The following is a 24,765-nucleotide window of genomic DNA, read 5'->3' as shown; positions in this document are numbered from 1 at the left end:
GGTGCAACCTGGCCTCGTTTGGCTGTGCCTCTGCAAATTTGCATCAAGGGGGTGAAGGAGAAGAATGGTTCTAGAACTCCTAGGACTTTTGTTACCTGCTGGGGAGTGGGCACGACTTTCCTGCACCCCTCAAGCTCCTGGGCAGTGCGGTATGAACCCCATAGAGGGCTGTACCCCACATGCTTGCTCCTGACCTGCAGGAGGAAGCTGGGCTGCCCTCTAGGGACACTGAATGCAGGGCAGAGGCAATTATGTGCAGAGAAGAGCTGAGTGACGGGGGCCTGGCCTCAGGGCTGGAATTATGGGGCAGGCCAGGCACAGACTGCAAGGACTCCCCAGGGTCTGTGAGAGGACGGGCCCTCCCCAGGGTGACAAGATAATTTGTTGATCTTCCAAATCAGATGCATTTGACTCTACGGGATGCAATTAGCAAGTATTGCCCTAAGCTCAGGGATAAATTAGGCCTGTCCTGGGACCCTGGGGTGTGTCCAGGCACCCTACACAGGAACGTGGGGCCTGAGTCCCCAGCTAAGCTCCCTGGGCGTGGTTTTCAGGTTAGGAGGGTGGCAAGGGCTCAAGGCCTTGCAAGCTGTTCACAAACAAAGGGTCGAAACAAAGAAATAATAATACATTTTAATGCAAGAGAAATCATAGCCTGGTACACACCCCCTTCCCCGATCTGTCCTGCCTGGGGATGTGTTTATGGCAAGAGTGTCCCCAGGGCTAGTGGTCACCTGGCTGTCCGGGTCCCTGCCCTACTGGTGGCAGCACGCCTGTCCCCAGCATTACATTCAGCTGCTGCTCTGACTCTCGAGAGGCCGGCTGGCCTCGGGCCTCCAGCTTGGCGTCCTTTGCTCCCCTGTCTCCGCTCAGGCCAGCAGGGCCAAACCGCTGGGCCAGGTCAGCCGGGGCTGGGGGAATGGGTTGCGCCCTGCTCCTCCCCAGGCGCACCTGTGCCCCCCAGGCTCCATCACCGGGTGGGGCAGAGCGTCTGCTGGGGCAGCTCTGTGGGCCACAGGATCCCTCCGCACCCACCGCATCTCTCTGCCCGGGGCGCCTGCCTCATAGGATGCCCCGCACCGCAGCATCTCTCTGCCTGGGGCGCCCGCCTCACAGCTGGTCCTCGTCCACCCAGATGGTCTTGCGCTGCTCCTCGCCGATCTTGTCCTTGACAACGCGGAGCAGCTCCTCTACGCTGCCCCACATGTCGGGTTCTACCGTGGCGTACAGGCACGGCAGGGCCTCCAGCTCCTTCTCCTTCAGCCGGCACACGCGCAGGAACTCCTCCTCGGTCTCAGGCCGGGGCAGCAGCTTTCTGGGAGGAGACATGCAGGGGCTGTGGGGAGGCTGCCAATCCGCGGCACTGGTGTGGCACCACCTGCCCGGACACCCCTGACTGCCGCGGTCCCCACCCCTTCCCTGCCTTGCTTCTCCCTATAGTGTCCCTGCCTCTTAATGCTAGGGACCGTGCTCCTTAAGCTGTTTATCGGAAATTCCAAACACATCCTTATTGATTGATTGATTGATTGATTGAGATGGAGTCTCGCTCTGTCACCCAGGCCGAAGTGCAGTGGCACAATCTCGGCTCACTGCAACCTCCACCTCCCGGGTTCAAGCGATTCTCCTGCCTCAGCCTCCTGAGTAGCTGGGATTACAGGCACGTGCTACCATGAGCGGCTAATTTTTATGTTTGTAGTAGAGGTGGGGTTTCACCATGTTGGCCAGGCTGGTCTTGAACTCTCCACCTCAAATGACCTGCCTGCCTCGGCCTCCCAATGTGCTGGGATTATAGGTGTGAGCCACCGGGCCCGGTCACATCCTTTTTATTTTTAATCGTGCTAAGATACGCATAAAAGAAAATCAACCATTTCACCTATTCTTTAAGTGAGTAATTCAGTAGCATGAGGTATATTCACACGGCTGTGGAACCAATCTCCAGAACTTTCTCATCTTCCCAAACTGCAACTCTAGGCCCATTAAATACTCCCCATCTTCCCTCCCGCAGCCCCCAGGAACCACCCTTCTGCTTCCTGTCTCTGGGAATCTGACTGCTCTAGAGACCTCATAGAAGTGGAATCACGTACAGCACGTGTGTTTTTGTAATCGGCTTATTTAACTGAGAATAACATCCTCAAGGTTCATCTCACACCCACGGAGTGGGTGTGAGAATCTCCTTCCTTTTGAAGGCTGAATAATACTCCACTGTATGGGCTGGGTGTGATGCCTCACGCCTGTCATCCCAGCACTCTGGGAGGCCGAGGCGGGAGGATCACTTGAAGTCAGGAGTTCGAGACCAGCCTGGCCAACATGGTGAAACCCAATCTCTAGTAAAAATACACAAATTAGCCAGGCATGGTGGTGGGCACCTGTAATCCCAGCTACTTGGGAGGCTGAAGTAGGAGAATTTCTTGAACCCTGGAGGTGGAGGCTGCAGTGGGCCGAGATTGTGCCACTGCACTCCAGCCTGGGTGACAGAGTGAGACTCTGTCTCAAAACAAACAAACAAACAAACAAACAAATTCCATACAGTATTTTTGGTGCAATACACACTGCATCGCAAACACATTCCAAGGCAGGGCAGATCAGGGAAGGGGGTGTGTACCATGCTATTATTTCTCTTGCATTAAATGTATTATTATTTCTTTGTTTCAACTATTTTTTGTTAACAGTTTGCAAGGTTTTCAGCTCTTGCCACCTTCCTAGCCCGTATGGGTGGGCCCTGTTGTGTATATTCATCCCCCACGGACCAACCCTTGGGTGAAGTCCATGTTTTGGCTATTGGGAGTAACGCTGCTGTGAACACAGGAGTGTAAATGTCTCTTACAGACCCTGCTCTCACTTCTCTTGGGGACATGCCCACAGGTAGGGCTGCTGGATTATATGGTATTCTATTTTTAATTTTTTGGGGCATCGCCATGCTGTCCTCCACAGTGGCCGCTCTCTTTTGCATTTCCAGCAGCTGCCCTTGGGGTTTCGACGTCTATCCTCCTTGCCAACTCTTGTCAGTTTCTGTGCTTTTGGTCCTGGCCAGCCTAACGGGTGTGAGGTGTTGAGGGGGGATGCCGGTCTCTTTTGCTCACTGCTGGGTTCCCCAGAGCCTAACCCTTCCCAGGGGCTCAGTGAGTATCTGGTGAAAAGGAATGAAGGGGCCTAAACTCTGTTATTCCCTCTGTAAAATGGCTGCAGGACATTTATTTTGCAGGTGCATGCGAGGAGGCGCGGGGATCCGAGATGAAGCCACTTAAGGGCCAGTCTGTCCTCGTCACCCAGGCCCCAAACCTCAGCGCCATCCTTTCGTTCTTTTTTTTTTGTTTGTTTGTTTGTTTTTTTTGAGGCGGAGTCTCACTCTGTCGACCAGGCTGGAGGGCAGTGGCTCGATCTCACCTCACTGCAACCTCCACCTTCCACGTTCAAGCGATTCTCCTGCCTCTGCCTCCCGAGTAGCTAGAACTGCAGGTGCATGTCACTACACCCGGTTAATTTTTTGTATTTTTAGTAGAGACTATGGGGTTTCACCATGTTGGCCAAGCTGGTCTCAAACTCCCAACTTCAGCTGATCCACCCACCTCAGCCTCCCAAAGTGTGGGGATTACAGGCGTGAGCCACCATGCCCGGCCTCTCCTTCTCTGGAATCCCAGAGTGAACCCTTTCCCGAATCCTGCAGGCTCGACCCTGAGCACGGATCCAAAGTCACACTGCCTCTCATCGCCTCCCAGACAGGATCCCGGCCTGCACCGCCACCCTGCCCCTGTCCACACAGAGGTGAGAGGTGCGTTTATACCCTAAAGTGGACCATGCCACGCCTCCGCTCAGAACCTTCAGCGGCCTCCAGATGCACTCGGAACAAGACGCCGCATCCTCCCGTGGCTCCCGTGGCCCCACAGGGCCTGTACCAGCTGCCCCTCACCCCTCCGCCCCTCACCCCCCGCCCCTCACCCCCTGCCCCTCACCGCTCTGCCCCTCACCCCTCCACCTCTTACCTCTCCAGCCCTCACCCCTCCACTCCTCACCCCTCCGCCCCCACCCTCTGCTTCTCACTGCTCTGCGCCCACCCCTCCACCCCTCACCCCCTGCCCCTTACTGCTCTGCCCCTCACCCCCCACCCCTCACCCCTTCGCCCCTCCGCCCCTCACCCCTCTGCCTCTCACCTCTCCAGTCCTCACCCCTCCGCCCCTCACCCTCCACCTCTCACCCCTCCGCCCCTTATCCTCGGCCCCTCACCCCTCTGCCCCTCACCCCTCCACCTCTCGCCTCTCCAGCCCTCACCCCTTCTCCCCTCACCCTCACCCTTCACCCCTCCGCCCCCACCCGTCCACCTCTCATCCGTCCACCCCCACCCTCTGCCTCCCACTGCTCCACCCCTCACCCCTCCGCCCCTCACCACTTAGCCCAAACACCTGTCTCAGGGTCTGAGCACCAGCTGTTCCCCCGCTGCCCAGATTGCGTCTTCTTTCTCATCTCCTAGGCCCCCCTCACTGCCATGGATCTCGCTGACAGATCCCCCAGGCCTTCCCTGACCACCCCGGGTGATGGGCACTCTGCCCCGACCCTCCTAGCTCTTGTCCCCTGGGATGTGCCCCATTTGTGAGTCATCATCTCGGCTGCTGCCTTCGGCGTCAGCTCTGCAAGGTCAGTCCCGTACTTGGTGAGGGTTTACTAAGGGGGGTGCGTGAAGTGGGGGCACACAGGCCTCCTGCGATCCATGGAGACTTGGTGGGGTGCTAGGGACAGGAGGGGGCAGCCCCTAGGGTCTGGAAGCCCTACCTGAACCTCTTGATGTTCTTCTCACACACCCGGATGAAAAGCACGATGGGGTAGATGTTGGACTTGATCAAGTCTCTCGTGCAGCCGATCCCAGCCTCCAGCAGGCAGTGCTTGTTCTGTGGGCACAGTGGTTTCGGTCAGCAGCAGCCCGCCCACCTCTCGCTCTTGTGAAGGTGCCTGCGGCAGGGCCTGGATGCAGGGTTGGGGTCTATAGCCGGGTGGGAGCCCTGAAAGCCATTTGCCACTGATCCAGGAGATGAGACCTCCCAGGAGTCTGGACACTCCAGGACTCTGCTGACCACAGTGATGTTCATGGGCAGAGACGAGGCCTTGGCCGGGGTGAACCAGGTGGCGTGAATGAGTTTGAATGAAACACCTGCTACCAACCGGGCGTGGTGGCTCACACCTGTAATCCCGGCACTTTGGGAGGCCAAGGTGGGCTGATGACTTGGGGTCAGGAGTTCGAGACCAGCCTGGCCAACATGGCAAAACCCTGTCTCTACTAAAAGTACGAAAATTAGCCGGGTGTGGTGGCAGGTGCTTGTAATCCCAGATACTCGGGAGGTTGAGGCAGGAGAATCGCTTGAAGCCGGAAGGTGGAGGTTGCAGTGAGTCAAGATGGTGCCACTGCATTCCAGCCTGGCTGACAGAGTGAGACACTGTCTCAAACACTCAAACACACACACACACACACTTCCCCCCAAAACACCTGCTACCCTAGCCCGCCTTCAATTAAGAGAGTAGGGAACACATGAAGGGTGAGTCAGCCAGGCTGGCAGGTCCCAGGAGTATCTGCAAGGGTTCTCAACCATGAGCTCATCATTTTGAGAAAGGACAATCTCTGCTTTGCTGAAGGCATCACTTAAAAAAAAATTTCCACCAAATGTTGGCTGGGCATGGTGGCTCATGCCAGCAATCCCAGCACTTTGGGATGTGGGAGGATTGCTTGATGCTAGGAGTTTGAAACCAGCCTGGGCAATATGACAAGACCCTATCTCTAAAAAAATTAGAAAAATCATTACTGGGCATGGTGGTGCATAACCATAGTCCCAGCTACTCGGGAGGCAGAGGCAGGAGAGTTGCTTGAGCCTACGAAGGCGTGGCTGCAGTAAGCCGGGATCATGCCCTGCACTCCAGCCTGGGCAACACGGCGAGACCCAGTCTCTAAATAAATAAATAAAACATCAAACTTTGCACTGGAATAGAACATAAACACAGCATTCTAAGTGTGCAGCTCAGTGAATTTCACAAACTGAACACAGCCTGGAACTAGCACCCGGGTCTGGAAGTGGGAATGTCCCACCTTGCTCAGGGTCCCCTTGGGCCTCCTGCAGGCCACTGCTCCCCCTTCCCCGTGAGCAGGGCCATGGCCCACATTTCTAACAGCACAGATCTGCTGGACGGCTTCTTCTTTTCAGCTAAAAACAATCTCGGCTCCAACCCTGTCCGCTTACTTTCTATTCGCGCCAGCTGTCAGAATTTCCTAAAGCTGTGGCCCAGACTTTTAAAAAAAAAACAAAAACACCACCATCTGCTCTTGCCATCCCCAAGGTCAGCGTCCACCACAGAGCCAGCCCCCGGCAGCTGGGGGAGCCCTCCACTGGTGCAGACCGAGAGCCCGCCACGGAGCCAGCCCCCGGCCCTCCACTGATGTGGACAGAAAGCCTTTCCTTCATCCAGTGCTGGGATGAGGAAGAGCTCAATGCTTAGGTCACGTTTTCTGGCTCCAAAGACTCCACATTGCACACAGACAACCTTTTCGCATGGTTGCCAACAACCCTCATGATGTCCTGTTTTCCCCTCGTTTGGTGAATGCAATCCCTGTCACCTTCACGTTCATCCTGTCTCTCGCCCTGATGAGCTGGTTCTCTATCTCTGGCCCTTGTTATCACAACCAGACACACACCCCTAAATAATGCGAACATACACCAGCTCCAGGAAACCATCACAAACAGAAAGCAGCTCCAAAATAAAAACTCACGTCGGAGCCCAGGGAACAAGGGCGCAGAGAGGACGTTAACACAGGGCAGCTGCTGGGACAAGGGGAAAAGGAGAGGTCTGGCCACGGGGAGGTGAAAGCAACTCTTCATCCCACCCTTGTCCCTGGCCCAGGTGGCCTCATGAGGATCATCACGGAGGATCCCGGCCTCGTCCAACCTCCCAGCCCCCGCCTCACCTTGGCGGACACAGCTTCAATGTTGGCAGGGGCGATGCATTCGAACGTGTTGGGGTTCTTCTCTCGGGAGTAGATGATGGTCTCCGTCTTCTGCCTTCTGAGGAACTCATCTCTTGTGACGATATCTGCAGAGAGAGGGGCCAGTCCTGAGGGCAGCACCAGGTGGCCTTGGGTTGATCATCCCACCCAGGCCCTGCCTGCCACCTTCTGGGGTCTACAGAACTCGATGTCCAATCTCCTTCCAGCCATGTTTAAATGAATCTTATCTCCTTTCTACTAGACCATGAAGCTCCTTGAGAGCAGGGCTAAGGTTAACCTTCTTCATACTCCCCATGGCAGCCCATGGAGCAGGTGCTTGGCAAATACTCACGGTTTGGCTTCTCAGCAATACCCTTCACTGGACAAAGCAGCTCAGGCACTGTGGTGCAAGGCTGATCACCAGTCTAAATAAATCTCCTGTTCCACCCACCCATCTACCGACCCCTCACCTACCCACCCATCCGTCCACCCACCCATCCACTTATCCATCCATCCATCCATCCACCCACCCACCCACCTATCTATCTATCCATCCATCCACCCACCCACCCGTCTACTGACCCCTTACACACCCACCCATCCGTCCACCCACCCATCCACTTATCCATCCATCCATCCATCCATCCACCCACCCACCCACCCACCCACCCACCTATCCATCCATCCATCCATCCATCCACCCATCCACCCACCCATCCTTCCATCCATCCATCTACCCACCCACCCATTTATCTATAAATCTGTCCACCCACCCAGTCACCCATCATCCATTCATCCATCCATCCATTTATCCACTCATCCAGGGGGAGGAGGGGTGATGGAGAGGAGGAGGAGGGAAGAAGAGGGAGGAGGGAGGGGAGGATGAGTAAGAAGAAAAGGAGGGGAGGAAAGAGGGGAGGAGGGAAGTGAGGAAGGGGAGGAGAGGAGTGAGAAGGTGGAGGAGGGAGAAGGGAGGAGGAAGGAAAGGAAAAAGGGAAGAAGGGGAAAGGGAGGAGGGGAGGAGGGGAGGAGGGAAGAGAAGAGGGGAAGTCATCCTTGTCCGTGGCTCCCGCGGGGCTCCCCAGGTGGCCGTGGCTCGCCGATCACCTGACTTGCAGATGGTGAACTCCATGGCACCTCCCGAGTTGAGCAGCCTCTGAACCAGCGTTTTGGCCAGCACGGTGGGTGTGAAGAGCACGGGCCGGCGGCGCTCGCAGTAGAAGGCGCGTACTAGGCTGTAGGGGATGAGGCTGAGGTTCTTGCCCAGATCGCTCTCGGGGTCCAGCTCTGGCAGGGGCAGGAGAGAGCGGTGGTCAGAGCCCTGGGGCTCTGAAGACCTTCCAGGGAGGATGGGGCCCCTGGGCTGGGTCCTGGGGGCCACCGTTAGTGTGGAGGCCTGGCGGCTGCCCTGGGCATCGAATGTCTGAGGTCACCTTGGGCTGGCACTGCTTGGGGCTCGTGTGCCGGGGAGGGGAGGTGTGGTGGGGGGCAGGCGGAGTGTGTGACAAATGCAGGAACCTTGGCTGAGCTCTGGAGGGAAAGTTTGCCTTGGCAGATGATCAAGGAGGGCTTCTTGGAGGAAGGGCATGGACTGGGTACAGCCCAGCGGAGGGGAGGGTGAGGGCAAGGAAAGCAAGTGCTGGCGGGCGCCCACGAGACACCAGGACCAGCGGGCAAGGCCTTGGGTGTCTCCCAGGAGCACTGGGAGGGACGACTTGGCCTCAGTTCTGCCTTCTCAGTCCCTTTCTGGCTGGGGTGGGGGAGCCGTGCAGAAGCCCGGCGTTCTGATGAAACCACTCCAGGCACCCAGAGGAAACGGTTCCCAGAAACAGGCAGCCTGTCCCTTGTCCCTTGTGCCTTTTCTTGTCCCTGGCCTGGCCACTCCAACTTCCAAAGGGCCAGCCTGCGGAGCTGCCCCAGGGCCTCCTCTGAGATCCAGCCAGGGCTGTGGCCTCCCTTTCCCTGAGCAGGGCCAGCCAGGGCCAGGGGGTAGGGGACGGTGGACCGGGAGGCCCCTCGCCGGGTTGATAAATGACAAGAGGCACTCAGTGGGTAGAGAAATCAATAAAACGAACACTTCACAGCAAACAGCCCCAATTAACACAGGTACCCAGGCGCGAAGCAACCACAACGAGAGCGTCGTTATCCGGTGAGCTTGGCGGGACGTCACCCCGAGGCAGCATGGCCCTCACAGCCAAGGCCAGGCTTCCTCACCCTTAATTTATTTTTGTCTTTTATTTTTATTTTTAGAGCTAGGGGTCTTGCTGTATGGACCAAGCCAGAGTGACTGCAGTGGTGTGATCTTGGTTCACTGCAGCCTCAACCTCCTGCTCAAGTGATCCTCCCACCTCAGCCTCCCAAGTAGCTGGGACTATAGACACGTGATACCATGCCTAGCTATTTATTTACATCTTTTAAGATTTATTTTTAATGTTTTATGTTTTTATTTTTAATGTTTTTATATATTTTATAGTTAAATTTTTTGTAGAGATGGGGAGTCTTACTATGTTGCCCAGGCTGGTCTTGAACTCCTGGCCACAAGCGATTCTCCTGCCTTGGCCTCCCAAAGCACTGCAATTACAGGCATGAGCCACCTATGTCCTCCCTCCCCTCCGTTTTGAGGACTTCTAGGCCCCCTCACGAGGACCAATGTGCCCCCAGGTGAGGGTGAGGCATGTATGATTGTGGCTGGGAGTGGTGGGAGGGGCCAGGCGGTCCCCATGTACCTTCCTGCTTCTCAGTCAAGAGCTTGGTGGCGTCCAGCGAGGACCGGGCCAGGCTCCCGAGCGGGCTTCCCGAGATGATGCGGACCCTCTCGTTGCTGTTCATTCGCTTATACTTGTTCTCGGACCTGCTGACAAACTGGAGGAGCAGAGGGAGGACTGGGGGAGGACTGTTTTGCTTCCGCTTCTAAACAGACAGGGCGCTACCCTCAACCAGCCAAAGTCAGACCTTTGTTCACATCCCTCCTCTGCCCGGGGGGTTCCTGGGCCAGTCATTTCCCCTATAAAAACAGGAGACTCCCAGCAGGCGGCTTGAGCCCTTTAGCCACTGGAGAGATGTCCTGAGTAGGCAAATGAATGAATCAGTGCCCACAGTCTTCCCCAGCCGGATGAGTCTCAGGTCAAGCCCATCTGCATCCCCGTGGGAGCCTCAGGTGCAGCTCTGCAGGCACTGTGGGACCTGAGCCGCCCCAGCCGTGAAGACCCCTGGCTGGAAACCCCTGTGGGCAGGGACTGCCCCCCTGCTGGGCATGTGCTGGACAATGTCACCTCCCTCTGACACTGTGCTCACCATGCCTTTCTGCCTCGGTATCCCCAAGTTTAATGGGGGGAACCCACTTTTTTCTACAGTTCACAGAGTTGAGTCCTGGAAGGCAGAAACAGATGCCCCGGCAGTGGGCACAGAAGCAGGTTCACACCATATTCTATAGGCTACTTTGAGTCTCTCCACACTCTTTCTTCTGCAGGAAGGAAAACACATGGTATCTGGGATGTCAGCTGTCTCTCTGTTAACTGGCTGCAGGGCTCTGGATGAGACTCCCAAGGTTTCACTATTTTTTTTTTTTTTTTTTCTGAGATGGAGTCTCGCACTCTCGCCCAGGCTGGAGTACAGTGGTGCGATCTTGGCTCACTGCAACCTTCGCCTCCCGGGTTCAAGCGATTCTTCTGTTTCAGCCTCCTGAGTAGCTGGGATTACAGGCACCCGCCACTGCACCTGGCTACTTTTTGTATTTTTAGTAGAGACGGGGTTTCGCCGTGTTAGCCAGACTAGTCTCGATCTCCTGACTTCAAGTGATCCACCCGCCTCAGCCTCCCAAAGTGTTGGGATTATAGGCGTGAGCCACCGCGCCTGGCCCCAAGGTTCCACTCTTGCATGACACGCGGGTGTAAAAATGCGTCATCTCAAATGGTCCTGCCCTTGTAAACCCCTCAGACTTGGCCAGGGTTCCTTTCCACCTGGGTGGCTCTCTGACACTTGTTTGTGTCTTCCTGGGTTTTAGGGTCACATTGCTCATACTTTCTCTGGGTTTCCCCGTTCCAACATCAAGATGGAGCAGCGGAACGAAACACTGTCTCCACTGGGGTCTAATGAGTGAGGCAGCTACACAGGAACACACTCATGGGGCCACATTTTCATATTACCCCCTTGGTTTTCGTCCACGGGCGATAAAAGAAACGATCCCAAAGAGTGTTTCTGCATTTATGAGAAGCCATTTCTGAAGATATCACAAACAATGCTAGTCAATGTTCTTTCTATAATGATCCATGCCAAAAAAAAAAAAAATCCCTTTTAGAATTAAGTAGAAGGGAAAAGTCCTTTCTGGTCCCAATTGCTAAAATGTTTCCCTAGACAGATAAGATTGAAAGAATCTGCTGGGTTCCCTTTTTACCTTGGCTGCCAGGATGCTCAGATAAGTTGAATGCTCGATTAATGAGGACCTAAACTGGCCTAGATATTTAGGATGTTTGTTTTTCATCTCCTGATACACTGCTTCTGATCTTTCTATTAGTATCTGAACAGCTAACTTCAGTTTCTTTTCACCATAAGGTTCCTCAATCTTTTATGAAAGTGGGATTTGCTTCCCGCAGGCACAGAGACTGTCTACCAACCTGTCACTGAGAGGATAAAATGGGACAGGAGATGTGAGGCACTGTGAAGAGATGCAAGTGGTGTACAAACACAAAGCACGATTATTTTGATTCGGGTGTCTCTTCTCAGTGCGGGGAGGGCAGGGCCACAGCAGAATATGATTGAAAAGTCGGTAGGCACTCTGGAGAGCCTTACCTGAAGGAGCTGGCCAAAAAGGAAGCTTGCTCGGGAGAGACGGGGACTGACCCGGGGGTCGCTTGTTGAAAGCGCTTCTTCCGGCTGCAGGGTGTTCTGAAATGAATTTATCCATCAGTCAGGCCCTGCTGGGCTTGGCAGGAGGCAAGAACACAATGATGCTGGTGAGAATCGGAGACCTGTCCTCAAGTCCCCTCCGTGCTAAAGCTTCCTTAGGGAAATCAAAAGCCTGCAGGGAAGGGGTGGGGGCAGGCGGGGTAGGGGGGAGGAGTCCTGGAGACTTGGGAGAGAGGTGATTCGCTTCAACAGAGACCACGGATGGTAGAGCAAAGGCCTGCAGTCCAGCTCGAGCCAGACATCTAGGCTCACCTTTTTTTTTTTTTGAGAGGGAGTCTCGCTCTGTCACCAGGCTGGAGTTCAGTGGCGTGATCTCTGCTCACTGCAACCTCCACCTCCCGGGTTCAAGCGATTCTCCTGCCTCAGCCTCCTGAGTAGCTGGGACTATAGGCACACCACCATACCCAGCTAATTTTTGTATTTTTAGTAGAGATGGGGTTTCACCATGTTGGCAAGGATGGTCTCGATCTCTTGACCTCATGATCCTCCCACCTCTGCCTCCCAAAGTGCTAGGATTATAACTGTGAGCCACTGCGCCCAGCCCTGTTTTTGTTTTGAGACAGGGTCTTGCTCTGCTGCCCAGGCTGGAGTGCAGTGGCATGATCTCTGCTCACTGCAACCTCTGCCTCCCAGGTTCAAGCGATTCTCCTGCCTCAGCCTCCCGAGTAGCTGGGATTATAGGTGCCCATCACCAGGCCTGGCTACTTTTTGTATTTTTAGTAGAGACGAAGTTTCACCATGTTGGCCTGGCTGGTCTCAAACTCCTGACCTCAAGTGATCTGCTCACCTTGGTCTCCCAAAATGCTGGGATTATAGGCATGAGCCACTGTGCCTGGCCAGACACCAACCCCTTGTCCTGGAAAGTCAGGACCTGTGGGAGGGCATGAGAGGACGGGTCTCCTTCTACAGAGAGCGTCTCATTCCTAAGGAACTAAGTCCCCTAGAATTCATCATCCCAATATGGATGGATTGCATTTGTTACTGCCTCTAAAAAAGACCCGGGAGTTATGTTTGAAGCTGGCAAGGTCCCTGGCCCTGCTACTCCCACAGGGTGCTTGGCAGACCTACCCGGAGTGCCCGCAGGGTGTGGTGGGTGCCGTCCACCTCCTCCCGGCTGCCCCGGTGCATCAGGCGTTGCAGTTTGACTAGGAGGAGCTGCTGGGCTCTGCGGAGCGAAGAGAGGAGCTTCAGGGGCTGAAATTCAAGGGTCAAGCACCGGGAAGCCAGCGGGGCCGCAGCACCGCACTGGCATGGGTGGGGTGCGTGTCTGACTCTGCATAGGGATGGCCCTGTGGCTGGTGTGTGCTCTGAGCCCAAGAGCCACCCGGGGTGAAGATGTGGCTCCTTGTATCTGTGTTTGGATCCCACCTCCAGCACTGGCTCGCTGTGGGGCTGCAGAAAAGTGACTGAACCCCTCTGAGCCACCGTCTCCTCTTCCGTAAATCTGGTGTGATGATGCTTTCCTTGGAGGACTGGCCTGAGGTGCGTTGTCATGGTCTTACAGATGTTGTGGTATGGATGTGTAGTGTTACAGTCTTATAGATGCTTCCGGATGCCTGCTGTGTGCCTGACACACTACCTGTGCTCAGTCCCCGGGGGCTAGTGCTGTTATAATGACAACGTTGTTATTGGGATGTGGTCTATGGAAAAGAAATGACTAATGAACCCAGCAGGAGAGCATAGAATTGAGTACCAGGTGGTCTGGTCACCACCAGATGGAAGAGGGTTCTGCAGGATTCTAGTGAAGGTCGAGAGAGACATCCCTGAGGAGGCAGGAAGTCCTGGAGGAAGAGGGCCTGGGGGACCTCGCTGTGAAACGGAAAGCAGTAGCCTTCTTTGGCCTGGGCTTCTCTATAAGCCCCTCTGCTGATGTTCATGGCATCCTGCCTGGTCCTCCACAGACTCAGGGAAACGGAGGCCCTGCCCTGGTTCTGGCCTCACCGGCTGTAGCTGGGAATGGTGCCCATGTCCAGGTCGTGATCTGTGAAAGGGTCGACGCGCGCACACAGCCACTCGTGCCTGTCCTGGTACATGGTGTCACGGACGTGCACAACATCGTCACACTTTAGGGACATGGTGCAGGCGTCCAGCTGGCTGGAGATGTTCAGGTTCAGCCGGATGTAGAATGAGTCCCCCGATGTGATCAGGCCATCCTCCATGTCCTTCACCAGCTTCCGGTACCCTGTGGAGGGAAAGATGCACCAGCTGTCTATCGATATGGGGTCCCCCGACCATCAGAGCAGCTCCTAGAGCAGCTTCCCTCACCACCAACTTAAAGCTTATAGCTAGGGGAAAGTTCTACCTCCCCAGTGAAGGGTAGCCATGTTGTTTACCAGTTTCCCTTTTTGTCTTGGCTGCCAGGAAGCTCAGAGCTGAAAGTTTTGCCAAGTTGCAATGATCACCTTTACTAGCATTCCTGCTACACTCTTCATATTTCCCCACCCTTATACAGCACTTGTTTGTTTTTTATTTTTTTCATTGCTGCACAACTCACATATAGCATAAATTAAGTACTCAGCTCAATGAATTTCCACAAATATATATGTGTGGGCAGCAACAACCAGAGCCCTGTCTGTCAGTACCTTTCCCAAGGGGAACCATCATCCTAACCAACATTGCTATAAATAGGCTGAATCTCACTTCATATAAGTGGAACCAAACAGCATATGTTCTCTTCACTTCCAGCTTCCACTGTTCAACATTACGCCTGTGAGATTTGTCTGTGATGCTGCAACGTAGCTGGAGGGGGCTCTTTTTCACTGGTGTATAGTATTCCATGGTATGTAGATGTATCCATTCTCCCATGTGCAACTTGCATTGTCTGCAGTTTTGGGTATTGTGAACAACTCTGCTAAGAGTTATTCATATACACTGCTGTCTGTGGATATATGTGCCCATTTCTCTTGGGTATATACACAGAAGTGGAATTACTTGGTCATAGAATATCTATCTATTCATCTATCTATTATCTATCTACCTATTATCTGTCTGTCTATGGAGATGTGTGCCCATTTCTCTTGGGTACATACACAGAAGTGGAATTACTTGGTCATAGAATATCTATCTATCTACCTATCATCTATCTACCTATCTATCATCTATCTATTCATCTATTATCTATCTATCTACCTATCATCTATCAATCATCTATCTATCAGTCAATCAATCATCTATCTGTGGATATGTGTGCTCATTTCTCTTGGGTATATAGACAGAAGTGGAATTACTTGGTCATAGAATATCTATCTATCTATCTATCTATCTATCTATCTATCTATCTATCTATCAATCATCCACTTATCCATCCATCATCCATTTACGTATCCATTATCTAACATCTATCATCTATCTATCTATCTATCTATCTATCTATCTATCTATCTATCTACTTATCCATCCATCATCCATCTACGTATCCATTATCTAACATCTATCATCTATCTAACACCTATCTATCTATCTATCTATCTATCTATCTATCTATCTATCTATCTTCTATCTATCAATCATCTATCTACTTATCCATCCATCATCCATCTATGTATCCATTATCTAACATCTATCATCTATCTATCTATCTATCTATCTATCTATCTATCTATCTATCTATCTATCTTCTATCAATCAATCAATCAATCATCTATCTACTTATCCATCCATCGTCCATCTACATATCCATTATCTAACATCTATCATCTATCTATCTATCTATCTATCTATCTATCTATCTATCTATCATCTACTTATCCATCCATCATCCATCTACGTATCCATTATCTAACATCTATCATCTATCTAACATCTATCTATCTATCTATCTATCTATCTATCTATCTTCTATCAATCAATCATCTATCTACTTATCCATCCATCATCCATCTATGTATCCATTATCTAACATCTATCATCTATCTATCTTCTATCAATCAATCAATCAATCATCTGTCTACTTATCCATCCATCGTCCATCTACATATCCATTATCTAACATCTATCATCTATCTATCTATCTATCTATCTATCTATCTATCTATCTATCTATCTATCATCTACTTATCCATCCATCATCCATCTACGTATCCATTATCTAACATCTATCATCTATCTAACATCTATCTATCTATCTATCTATCTATCTATCTATCTATCTATCTATCTATTATCTATCTATCTATCTTCTATCAATCAATCATCTATCTACTTATCCATCCATCATCCATCTATGTATCCATTATCTAATATCTATCATCTATCTATCTATCTATCTATCTATCTTCTATCAATCAATCATCTATCTACTTATCCATCCATCGTCCATCTACATATCCATTATTTAACATCTATCATCTATCTATCTATCTATCTATCTATCTATCTATCTATCTATCTATCAATCATCTACTTATCCATCCATCATCCATCTATGTATCCATTATCTAACATCTATCATCTATCTATCTATCTATCTATCTATCTATCTATCTATCTATCTATCATCAATCAATCATCTATCTACTTATCCATCCATCATCCATCTACGTATCCATTATCTAACATCTATCATCTATCTATCTATCTATCTATCTATCTATCTATCTTCTATCAATCAATCATCTATCTATCTTTAGAAGACACTGCCAAATGGTTTCCCAAAGAGACCATGGCACATGTCGTTTGAATCTTATTTAAATGTCATCAGCCTCCCAAGTAGTTTTGCAAATACTTTGTGAGGGAGCGGGGCATAAACCATGAACATGATAAACGCAGCAAGCTCTGCTACGATATAAAACCATAATATAAACCCCCAAATCAACCCCACATGCTGAGGGCTGCATAACACTGCGGGAGCTAAAATGGTTCTAATAACCAGAGTAGCTCCTCAACTGTCCACGCCCACATTCCAGGGCCAAGCCAGCCAGCTGGATTAACTGATGAATGTTCCCGCCCACTGTGCATGGAGAAATAGGGATTCCCTGTCAGGTCTGTCCGGGGGATCCTGGCTTTGTCCAGCACATCTCAGAATCCTGCCCATCCACTTGGCCAGGGGCCATTGTGATCGCTGTCTGAGTTCTCTGCCTCCTATGAAAACAGAACCTGCACACAGTACCCTGCTGGAGTGAACTTTCTTTCCCTGGAATTCCAGACTTGCAGGGCTGTGCTGCTACACAACTCCGGGGTTGGGGGTCGGGGGTCGGGGGTCAGGGGTCGGGGGTTGGGGGTCAGGGGTTGGGGGTCGGGGGTCGGGGGGTGGCGCTGCTCACATCATATTCTGCAGGCCCACCGATTTTCTGCTGGGCTGGAAGATCAGGGTGCAGGACTGGGGAGAGGCCTGCCCTGCATGTAGGGATAAAGCATCGTTATTGTCTTTGCACGGGTAGGGCACTGCCGGGAAGGAGCTCGAGCAGGCGGCTCTGGAGAGTGGATAGAGAGAAACTGGCTATTTATGCTCTGCTGAAACATTCATGAGCCCTGGTGGTTAAAAATAAGATCCAGCTGCAGAGATAATCATGTAGAAAAACCCAGAGGTGAGAACGAGAACTCAGACTCGTTCAGAGCAGAAAACAAAGCTCAGAGCTCACCGCCCAGGAGTCTTGGCTGAGAAACAGGAGATCCCATTCAAAGGATGCTGGGGCCCTGTGAAAAGGCACCATACTCAGCTGCAGCCGGGGAGGCCAGAACCAGGGCGGGGCCTCCGTTTCCCTGAGTCTATGAAGGGTGAGGCCCACCTGCCCCGGAGCTGGGGGATCTCAGAGCAAGAATCCTGAGTCGCGGGATGTGGTTCGGTGGTCTTGGTCCTGGGTAGAGAAATCTCTGGGCCTCCTGACCAGCAGTGCCACAGAATACGATGTGAACAGCGCCCCCCAGGGTTGTGCAGCAGCACCATCCTGCAGTCTGGAATTCCAGGGAAAGAAAGTTCACTCCAGTAGGGTCCTGTGTGTAGGTTCTGTTCTTACAGTAGTTAGAGAGCTCAGGAAGCCATTGCTGTGGCCCCCGGCCTGGGGGGTGAGCAGGCTTCTGAGATATGCTGAACAAAGCCAGGAATCCCCCAGCAGGACCTGACAGGGAACCTCTGTTTCTCCATGCCCAGTCCGTGGGGAGAATGACCCCAGAGCTGCTGCCTGTGTACATCAGGGACGGGAAGCCCGAGAGAGGAAGCAACTTCCACTTGACAGGGAGAGAGGGCTGAGCTGGGCCAGCCAGGGCTCCAACAGGTGTGCCTGAGTCTGGGGATGCCGTGTCCACTGTGACCTGGCGGGCAGCCTGAGTCACCCGGGCAGGTGCGTGCAGACATGTCCAAAGAGCCGGCGCGAGACAGCAAAGCCCTGCTCACAGCCGTCGCCATCCCTGTGTGCTCTCTCAGACCTGCCCCTGAGCCTCGTGACGCTGCCAGGAAGTGCCCGTGCCTTCCACTGAACAGAAGAGCAAGCGGAGGCTCTGGGCAGCGAGGTCACTTGTCCAGGTCAGAGACTTGCCTCCCTGGCCAAGGGTCGCTCCAGATGGCGGAGGGAGGTCTCACCTTCGTGGTTGACCTTGTAGTGCAGCGTGACGGGGCCGCTGCACCTCTGGATGGTCCAGTGGGCTTCCTCTTTGGTGCATGTGTCCAAGGGGACACTCTGCCTCTCGCCTCGGATGCAGCCTTCTAGCTGGAGAGAAGAGACTGCGTTTGTCTCCCCGCTCCACAGGCAGCAGAGCCGCAGGGGTGAGGCCGCTCTCTGTACATTGGGAAGAAAACCATCTCTCCCCGAACAAAGACTAGCTCAGTGCCAACAGGGGGAAAAAGCATCTCGCTCAGGGAGGTGCACCTGCCTCCTGCCTGCACCCTGGGAGCTTGCAGGAGCCGGTGGCTGGACACAGACTGCAGAAGCACAGGCGGGGAGCTGGGGAGAGAAGGGCCCCGTGATTCGGATGGTCTGACCACCTTCCAGCTCCCTCCTCCTGCCCAGGGATCCGGGGCTGAATGCAAGGCTTAGGGGCCCTAAATGTCAGCACTGACACTACGGTTGCAGCCACCTCCCCTGTCGCCAGCCCCTCACCAGCAGCAGCTGGTGGCCCTCGCGGAGGCCGGCTTTCTCGGCCAGGGAGCCAGGCTTGACCGAGTGCACGAAGCTCCCTCGCGCGTTGCCCCCCAGCAGGGTGAGCTGGGAGGTGAGGCTGTCGCCGTTCAACGTCGTGTGCTGCACGGAGGGCCCTGGGCCCCGCACGTGCCCCACGGAGGTGACCGAAGGCCGGAAGGGTCTGCAGCAGGAAACAGAATGGCAGTTAGGCAGCTGGGCTGAAAAGAGAAAAGCCCTACTGGGACACACCGGGGGTTGGTGGCGGGTGCTGGGACCCCGGTGGCATGGCCTCCTGTGGTCATCAGGCGCCTCGGTGTCCTGGCTCTGAGAATGGCCCTTAATGGCTAAGGGAAGTGAGAGCTCACAAGCGGCTCCTGCTGAGAGAAATGCAGACGAGGAGGGGACCTGAGGCGCCCTCCCTGACCTGCAGCGGCTGTACTGGGACTGGCAAGGGCCATGTTAGGAGGGGGCCCTCGAGCACGGCCCACCAGGCTCCAATGTGTCATGGACGGGGCCTGCTGGGTATCTGGGTCCCACTTCTTTGCCTCTGCCACGCTGCATGGCCTTGGGGAAGCCCTTCCCTCTGTGGGCCTCAGTTTCTGCACCTGGACACTTGGGAGGTCAGAGGAAGTCATTTCATTTTTTTTGAGACAGGATCTCGCTCTGTCACCCAGGCTGGAGTGCAGTGGTGCAATCATAGCTTACTGCAGCCTCAACCTCCAGGCTCAAGTGATCCTCCTGCCTCAGCCTCCTGAGTAGTTGACACTACAGGTGTGTGCCACCACACCTGGCGAATGTTTAAATTATTTTGTAGAGACGGGGTCTTGCATGTTGCCCAGGCTGGTCTGGAACTCCTGGGCTCAAGCAATACTCCCGCCTTGGCCTCCCAAAGTGCAGGGATTATAGGTGTGAGCAACACGCCCGGCCAGGAAGTGATTTCTGACTCAGGAATGCTACAATTCTGGTGCTGGCTCTAGGAGAACAAGGCCCACATGAATGGTCCCCTTTGCAGGGGAGTGAGGGGGTGAGGGGTCTTTATCCCATCCCCACCCTCAACCCCGGCTTCCCCTTCACCAGGGTACCTTTCCAGAGAGAACTTCCTGAACATGAGGTTGACCTGCTCCAGGTCATAGGCATCCAGGCCCTCGGATTGGTGGGAGGAGGAGGAGGAGTGAACGGAGGAGGGTCCGAAGGAGTAGCGTTCGTGACTGTCATCTGCAGAGGGACGAGGGCCCATCAGTACCGGGGTGGCGGGGAGCTCCGCAGACAGTGCCGGGACCTGCTGGGGTGGCCCTGGCACTGGGGCAGGCTTGGAGCCTCTTGCCCTGCTCCTCCTGGGGAGCCTCCTGGGAGATGGGTCTCTGAGGTTCCCTAGCACAGAAGGCTGAGTCCCACATTGAATGTCTCCAACACAGACCTTCCTCAGCCTCCAGGGGCTTCCTCTTAGTGGGAAGCCTTATCAGGTATCTGTTTTTTTTTTTGTTTTTTTGTTTTTTGAGACGGAGTCTCGCTCTGTCGCCCAGGCTGGAGTGCAGTGGCCAGATCTCAGCTCACTGCAAGCTCCGCCTCCTGGGTTCACGCCATTCTCCTGCCTCAGCCTCCCGAGTAGCTGGGACTACAGGCGCCCGCCACCTCGCCCGGCTAGTTTTTTGTTTTTTTTAGTAGAGACGGGGTTTCACCGTGTTAGCCAGGATGGTCTCAATCTCCTGACCTCGTGATCCACCCGTCTTGGCCTCCCAAAGTGCTGGTATTACAGGCTTGAGCCACCGCACCTGGCCCAGGTATCTGGTTTTTAAGATTCCTTTTTTTTTTTTTTTGGTATCTGGAAAAGGGGGACTTCCCATTAGCAGTTGCTTGTTCTAGTTTTTTTTTTTTTTTTAGAGGGGGTCTTGCTCTGTTGCCCAGGTTGCAGTGCGGTGATCATAGCTCACTGTAGCTTCAACCTCCTGGGCTCAAGTGATCCTCCCACCTCAGTCTCTGGAGTAGCTGGGACTACAGGTGCACACCACCATGTCCGGATAATTAAACTTTTTTTTTTTTTAATAGAGATGGGGTCTCACTATGCTGTCCAGGCTGGTTTTGAATTTCTGGGCTCAAGCTATCCTCCTATCATGGCTTCCCAAGGAGCTGGGACTATAGGGGTATGCCACCATGCCTGGCTAATTTTTTTTTTTTGTAAAGGCAGGGTCTTGCTATGTCACTCTTAATGATCTCAAGTGATCCACCTGCCTTGGCCTCTCAAAGTGCTGAGATTACAGGCATGAGGCACCGTGGCTGGCTTCATTCTGTTTTTGAGTTGGGCCCCAGATTTCATTTTGGTACCCTAAGGCCTCACCATCGTCCATCAGCTTCCCGGCCTGCAGGGGCCTGAAGCAGGGCGGGAAGAGGAGGGTCTGGCCCCCGTAGGAGGCCCCTCCCTATCTTCTCACCCCAGGTGGACCCGGAACACCTGGGGGAAAGACATCTGCTGCATAGAACTCCGGGTGGCTGGGATGGAGGGAACTGCAAACCTGCTCGGGACTGATAACAAAGGCTTCTCTGCAAATGGAATTTTTCCCGACACTGCAAAATACTTTGGACGGTTGCCCGGGATTCTCTCCCCTTTCCAAAACTCTTTCAATTCTTCTCATTACCCAGCCTCGATTAGGTGCTAACCTCTCTTTAACACTTGATAGCGTTGATGCTTCCCCCATTAAAGAGGACCACTCATCTTTCGTTTCATCGGTTGGCAGCCTTAGCTGGCAAAGGCTGGGGGAGCCCTGGAAGAGAGGGGGCTGGCAGGGCACACCCGGAGGATTCTGAGCCACGGTCTCCCCTGCTGCCAGCTCTGTCGGGCCAGGGGATGCTGCCACCCTCCCTTGGTGCTGAGACAGGCTTGAAGGCGGTGACCCTGCAAGCCCGCCTTCACCCTCCCTACTTCTCCCCATCCCGCCTCACCCCTCCCTACTTCTCCCCATCCCACCTTCACCCTCCCTACTTCTCCCCATCCCGCCTCGCCCCTCCCTACTTCTCCCCACCCTGCCTTGCCCCTCCCTACTTCTCCCCATCCCGCCTTCACCCTCCCTATTTCTCCCCATCCCGCCTTCACCCTCCCTACTTCTCCCCATCCTGCCTTCACCCTCCCTACTTCTCCCCATCCCGCCTCGCCCCTCCCTACTTCTCCCCATCCCGCCTTCACCCTCCCTACTTCTCCCCATCCCACCTTCACCCTCCCTACTTCTCCCCATCCCGCCTTCACTCTCCCTACTTCTCCCCATCCCGCCTCGCCCCTCCCTACTTCTCCCCATCCCACCTCGCCCCTCCCTACTTCTCCCCATCCCGCCTTCACCCTCCCTACTTCTCCCCATCCCGCCTTCATCCTCCCTACTTCTCCCCATCCCACCTTCACCCTCCCTACTTCTCCCTATCCTGCCTTCACCCTCCCTACTTCTCCCCATCCTGCCTTGCCCCTCCAGTGTCGGCCTGTTCCCCTAGCCTTGCCCCTCCAGTGTCAGCCTCTCCCCGCAGCCTTGCATCTCCAAGGTCTGCCTCTCCCCATGGCCTTGTCCCTCCAAGGTCTGCCTCTCCCCACAGCCTTGCACCTCCAAGCTTGGCCTCTCCCCCTGGCCTTGCCCCTCCAATATCGGCCTCTCCATCTGCATTCTGTACTCCTTTTGCACAGACTGGTTAACAGCTCAATACATGAATTTCTTACGAGAACGCCCTGCTCCCAGCCCACCCTCTGCCCTCCTGTTCTTTCCTGTCTCTGAGGCTCCTTTCTTTATCTATAAAATGAGGGTAACAATAGCATTTCTGAGAGCGGTTGTTGAGATTAAACTGGATCAGGTATGCAGGTCAAGCCCCTCCATGGTGCCTGGCTACAGTACGTGAGAGCTACGCTTTTTAAAAGCCCAGACCTAGCTTGAGCCCTCTGCACAACAGCTGGATGGGCCCCCATTACCTACAAGATAAAGAACAAACTCACAGGGTGTCTCTTGGCCACGGGCAAGCCCCCTGGGGGACAGAGGCTTATCTTCTGTTTTCAAGAGTGACTCTGAGTCCATTCCACATAGTAGGTCTTAAGGACCTGTGACCCTCCACCTGTGACCCTCTGCGACCCGTCCTACCCAGGACCCTCCCGGATCTGAGAGGCACGTACCGTCCAGGTCTAAGGCGTCAAACCCGCCGCTGTCATTGTCTTCTTCGACTGTGCTGCAAGACACAAGGGAGGGCAGGGAAAGCATGCGTGTGAGTGTGTGTGTGTGCGCGCGTGCACGTGCGTGCAGGTGAGGGATAGGGAAGCTTCTGGAAAGTTCCAGGCTTCTGAGTGGCCTTGCCTCTGAGAGGGCAGTGTGGGTGGAGGAGTTTGGGACAAGGAGGGGTGGAGGAGGCAGGAGCCTCCCCGGAAGGGTGGGTGGCCCAGAGGCCTTGGAGGTTGCATCCTCCAGTGGGGGAGGAGGGAAGCCAGGGCAGGTGAACAGAGGCCCCACCGGCCCCACTGGCCCCACCTGCTGTTTACGTCTCTCTCATTCTTCTCTGACATGGTACAGGACAGAGATCCATCTGCCCTGTGTGATGGGTCTGGGAGCAGAGCGCCCCTCAGCAGGAGTGGACAGAGCAGGCTTGCTGTGCTCTGGAGTTCTCAATTGTCTGCATGTGGTTTTTGCAATAGTGCTTCAAGGCGCAGGTGGCTTTGGTGCAGACGCCACATGTGGCTTCTGAAAGCTGCTTTCAACACCTGCCCCCGGCTGGCCAGAGGGAGCCCCCACAACACAGCTGCTGGTGGAGGGGCTGGCGTGGGTCTGTTTTTTATTTTTATTTTTTTAATTTTTGAGATGGAGTTTTGCTCCTGTCACCCAGGCTGGAGTGCAATGGTGCGATCTTGGCTCACTGCAACCTCTGCCTCTTGGGTTCAAGCGATTCTCCTGCCTCAGCCTCCCCAGTAGCTAGGATTACAGGTACATGCCACTGTGCCCAGCTATTTTTATTTTTTATTTTTTAATTTTTAGTGGAGATGGGGTTTTGCCATGTTGGCGAGTCTGGTCTTGAACTCCTGACCTCAGGTGATCCACCCACCTCAGCCTCCCAAAGTGTTGGGATTACAGGTGTGAGCCACTGTGCTTGGCCTAAGCAGATCTTTGCTGCTGATCTCTGGAGCCAACCAGGGAAGGCCATGCTGAGAGGCCCAAACCCAGGCCCCAGCAGGACCCGGGGTGTGGATCCAGCCTCCTCGGCCACTGCTTGCTCTCTGCCCTTCGGGAAACCGCCCAACAACCTCTGACTTTGTAGGTGACATGCCAAATCCTGGCAGGCTGGAAACACCCATAGCGCAGGCATACTTCTACTGTAGTTCTCCTTGTGAGGACACTAATGGTTTTCGGGAAGTAAGGAAGGTGGGAGAGGAGATTGGAGAAGCCATTCATGAGTTTCTTTCTTTTTCTTTTTTGAGATGGAGTCTCGCCTTGTCGCCCAGGCTGGAGTGCAGGGGCACGATCTTGGCTCACTGCAACCTCTACCTGCCAGGTTCAAGTGATTCTCCTGTCTCAGCCTCCCAAGTAGCTGGGACTACAGGCGCCCGCCACCATACCCAGCTAATTTTTGTAATGTTAGTAGAGATGGAGTTTCACCATATTGGTCAGGCTGGTCTTGAACTCCTGACCTCAGGTGATCCACCCGCCTTGGCCTTGTAATCCCAAAGTGCTGGGATTACAGGCATGAGCCACCGTGGCCAGCCTTGAGTTTCTTATTCTTTGGCAGAAAATGCCAAACCCTGGGGCTGTGGGGCCCTAGAACCTGATTTCTGGTCAGCATGGAGCCATGGGTCATGGGTTTCGTCCTTGGATAGGCAGCTCGGTGAACCTGGGGTGG

At 53.8% G+C, this 24,765-nt stretch overlaps 1 protein-coding gene across 7 annotated transcripts in view; it reads right to left on the bottom strand.

The window, feature by feature from the left end:
• Nucleotides 1–614: 614 nt before the first annotated feature.
• The window catches only part of LOC105483390 (caspase recruitment domain family member 11), a 180,405-nt gene continuing 156,254 nt past the window's right edge, over nucleotides 615–24,765 (bottom strand). For 6 of the 7 annotated variants that reach the window (XM_011744222.3, XM_011744219.2, XM_011744223.2 and 3 more), the window contains 12 exons: nucleotides 23,057–23,109; nucleotides 20,001–20,133; nucleotides 18,898–19,099; nucleotides 18,381–18,507; nucleotides 13,805–14,045; nucleotides 12,932–13,028; nucleotides 11,747–11,842; nucleotides 9,685–9,820; nucleotides 8,066–8,245; nucleotides 6,941–7,065; nucleotides 4,765–4,880; nucleotides 615–1,315 (listed from right to left, as the gene is read on the bottom strand). In XM_011744222.3, coding sequence (XP_011742524.2) covers nucleotides 1,111–1,315; nucleotides 4,765–4,880; nucleotides 6,941–7,065; nucleotides 8,066–8,245; nucleotides 9,685–9,820; nucleotides 11,747–11,842; nucleotides 12,932–13,028; nucleotides 13,805–14,045; nucleotides 18,381–18,507; nucleotides 18,898–19,099; nucleotides 20,001–20,133; nucleotides 23,057–23,109 — 1,711 coding nt within the window. In that variant the 3' untranslated portion in view covers nucleotides 615–1,110. The remainder of the gene's footprint in view (nucleotides 1,316–4,764; nucleotides 4,881–6,940; nucleotides 7,066–8,065; nucleotides 8,246–9,684; nucleotides 9,821–11,746; nucleotides 11,843–12,931; nucleotides 13,029–13,804; nucleotides 14,046–18,380; nucleotides 18,508–18,897; nucleotides 19,100–20,000; nucleotides 20,134–23,056; nucleotides 23,110–24,765) is intronic. The other variant, XM_011744226.2, reaches the window with a different exon arrangement.

The sequence above is a fragment of the Macaca nemestrina genome, chromosome 4 (assembly GCF_043159975.1).
Source record: "Macaca nemestrina isolate mMacNem1 chromosome 4, mMacNem.hap1, whole genome shotgun sequence".
NCBI classification, from domain to species: Eukaryota; Metazoa; Chordata; class Mammalia; order Primates; family Cercopithecidae; genus Macaca; species Macaca nemestrina.
This window is presented reverse-complemented; position numbering and strand designations above follow the sequence as displayed.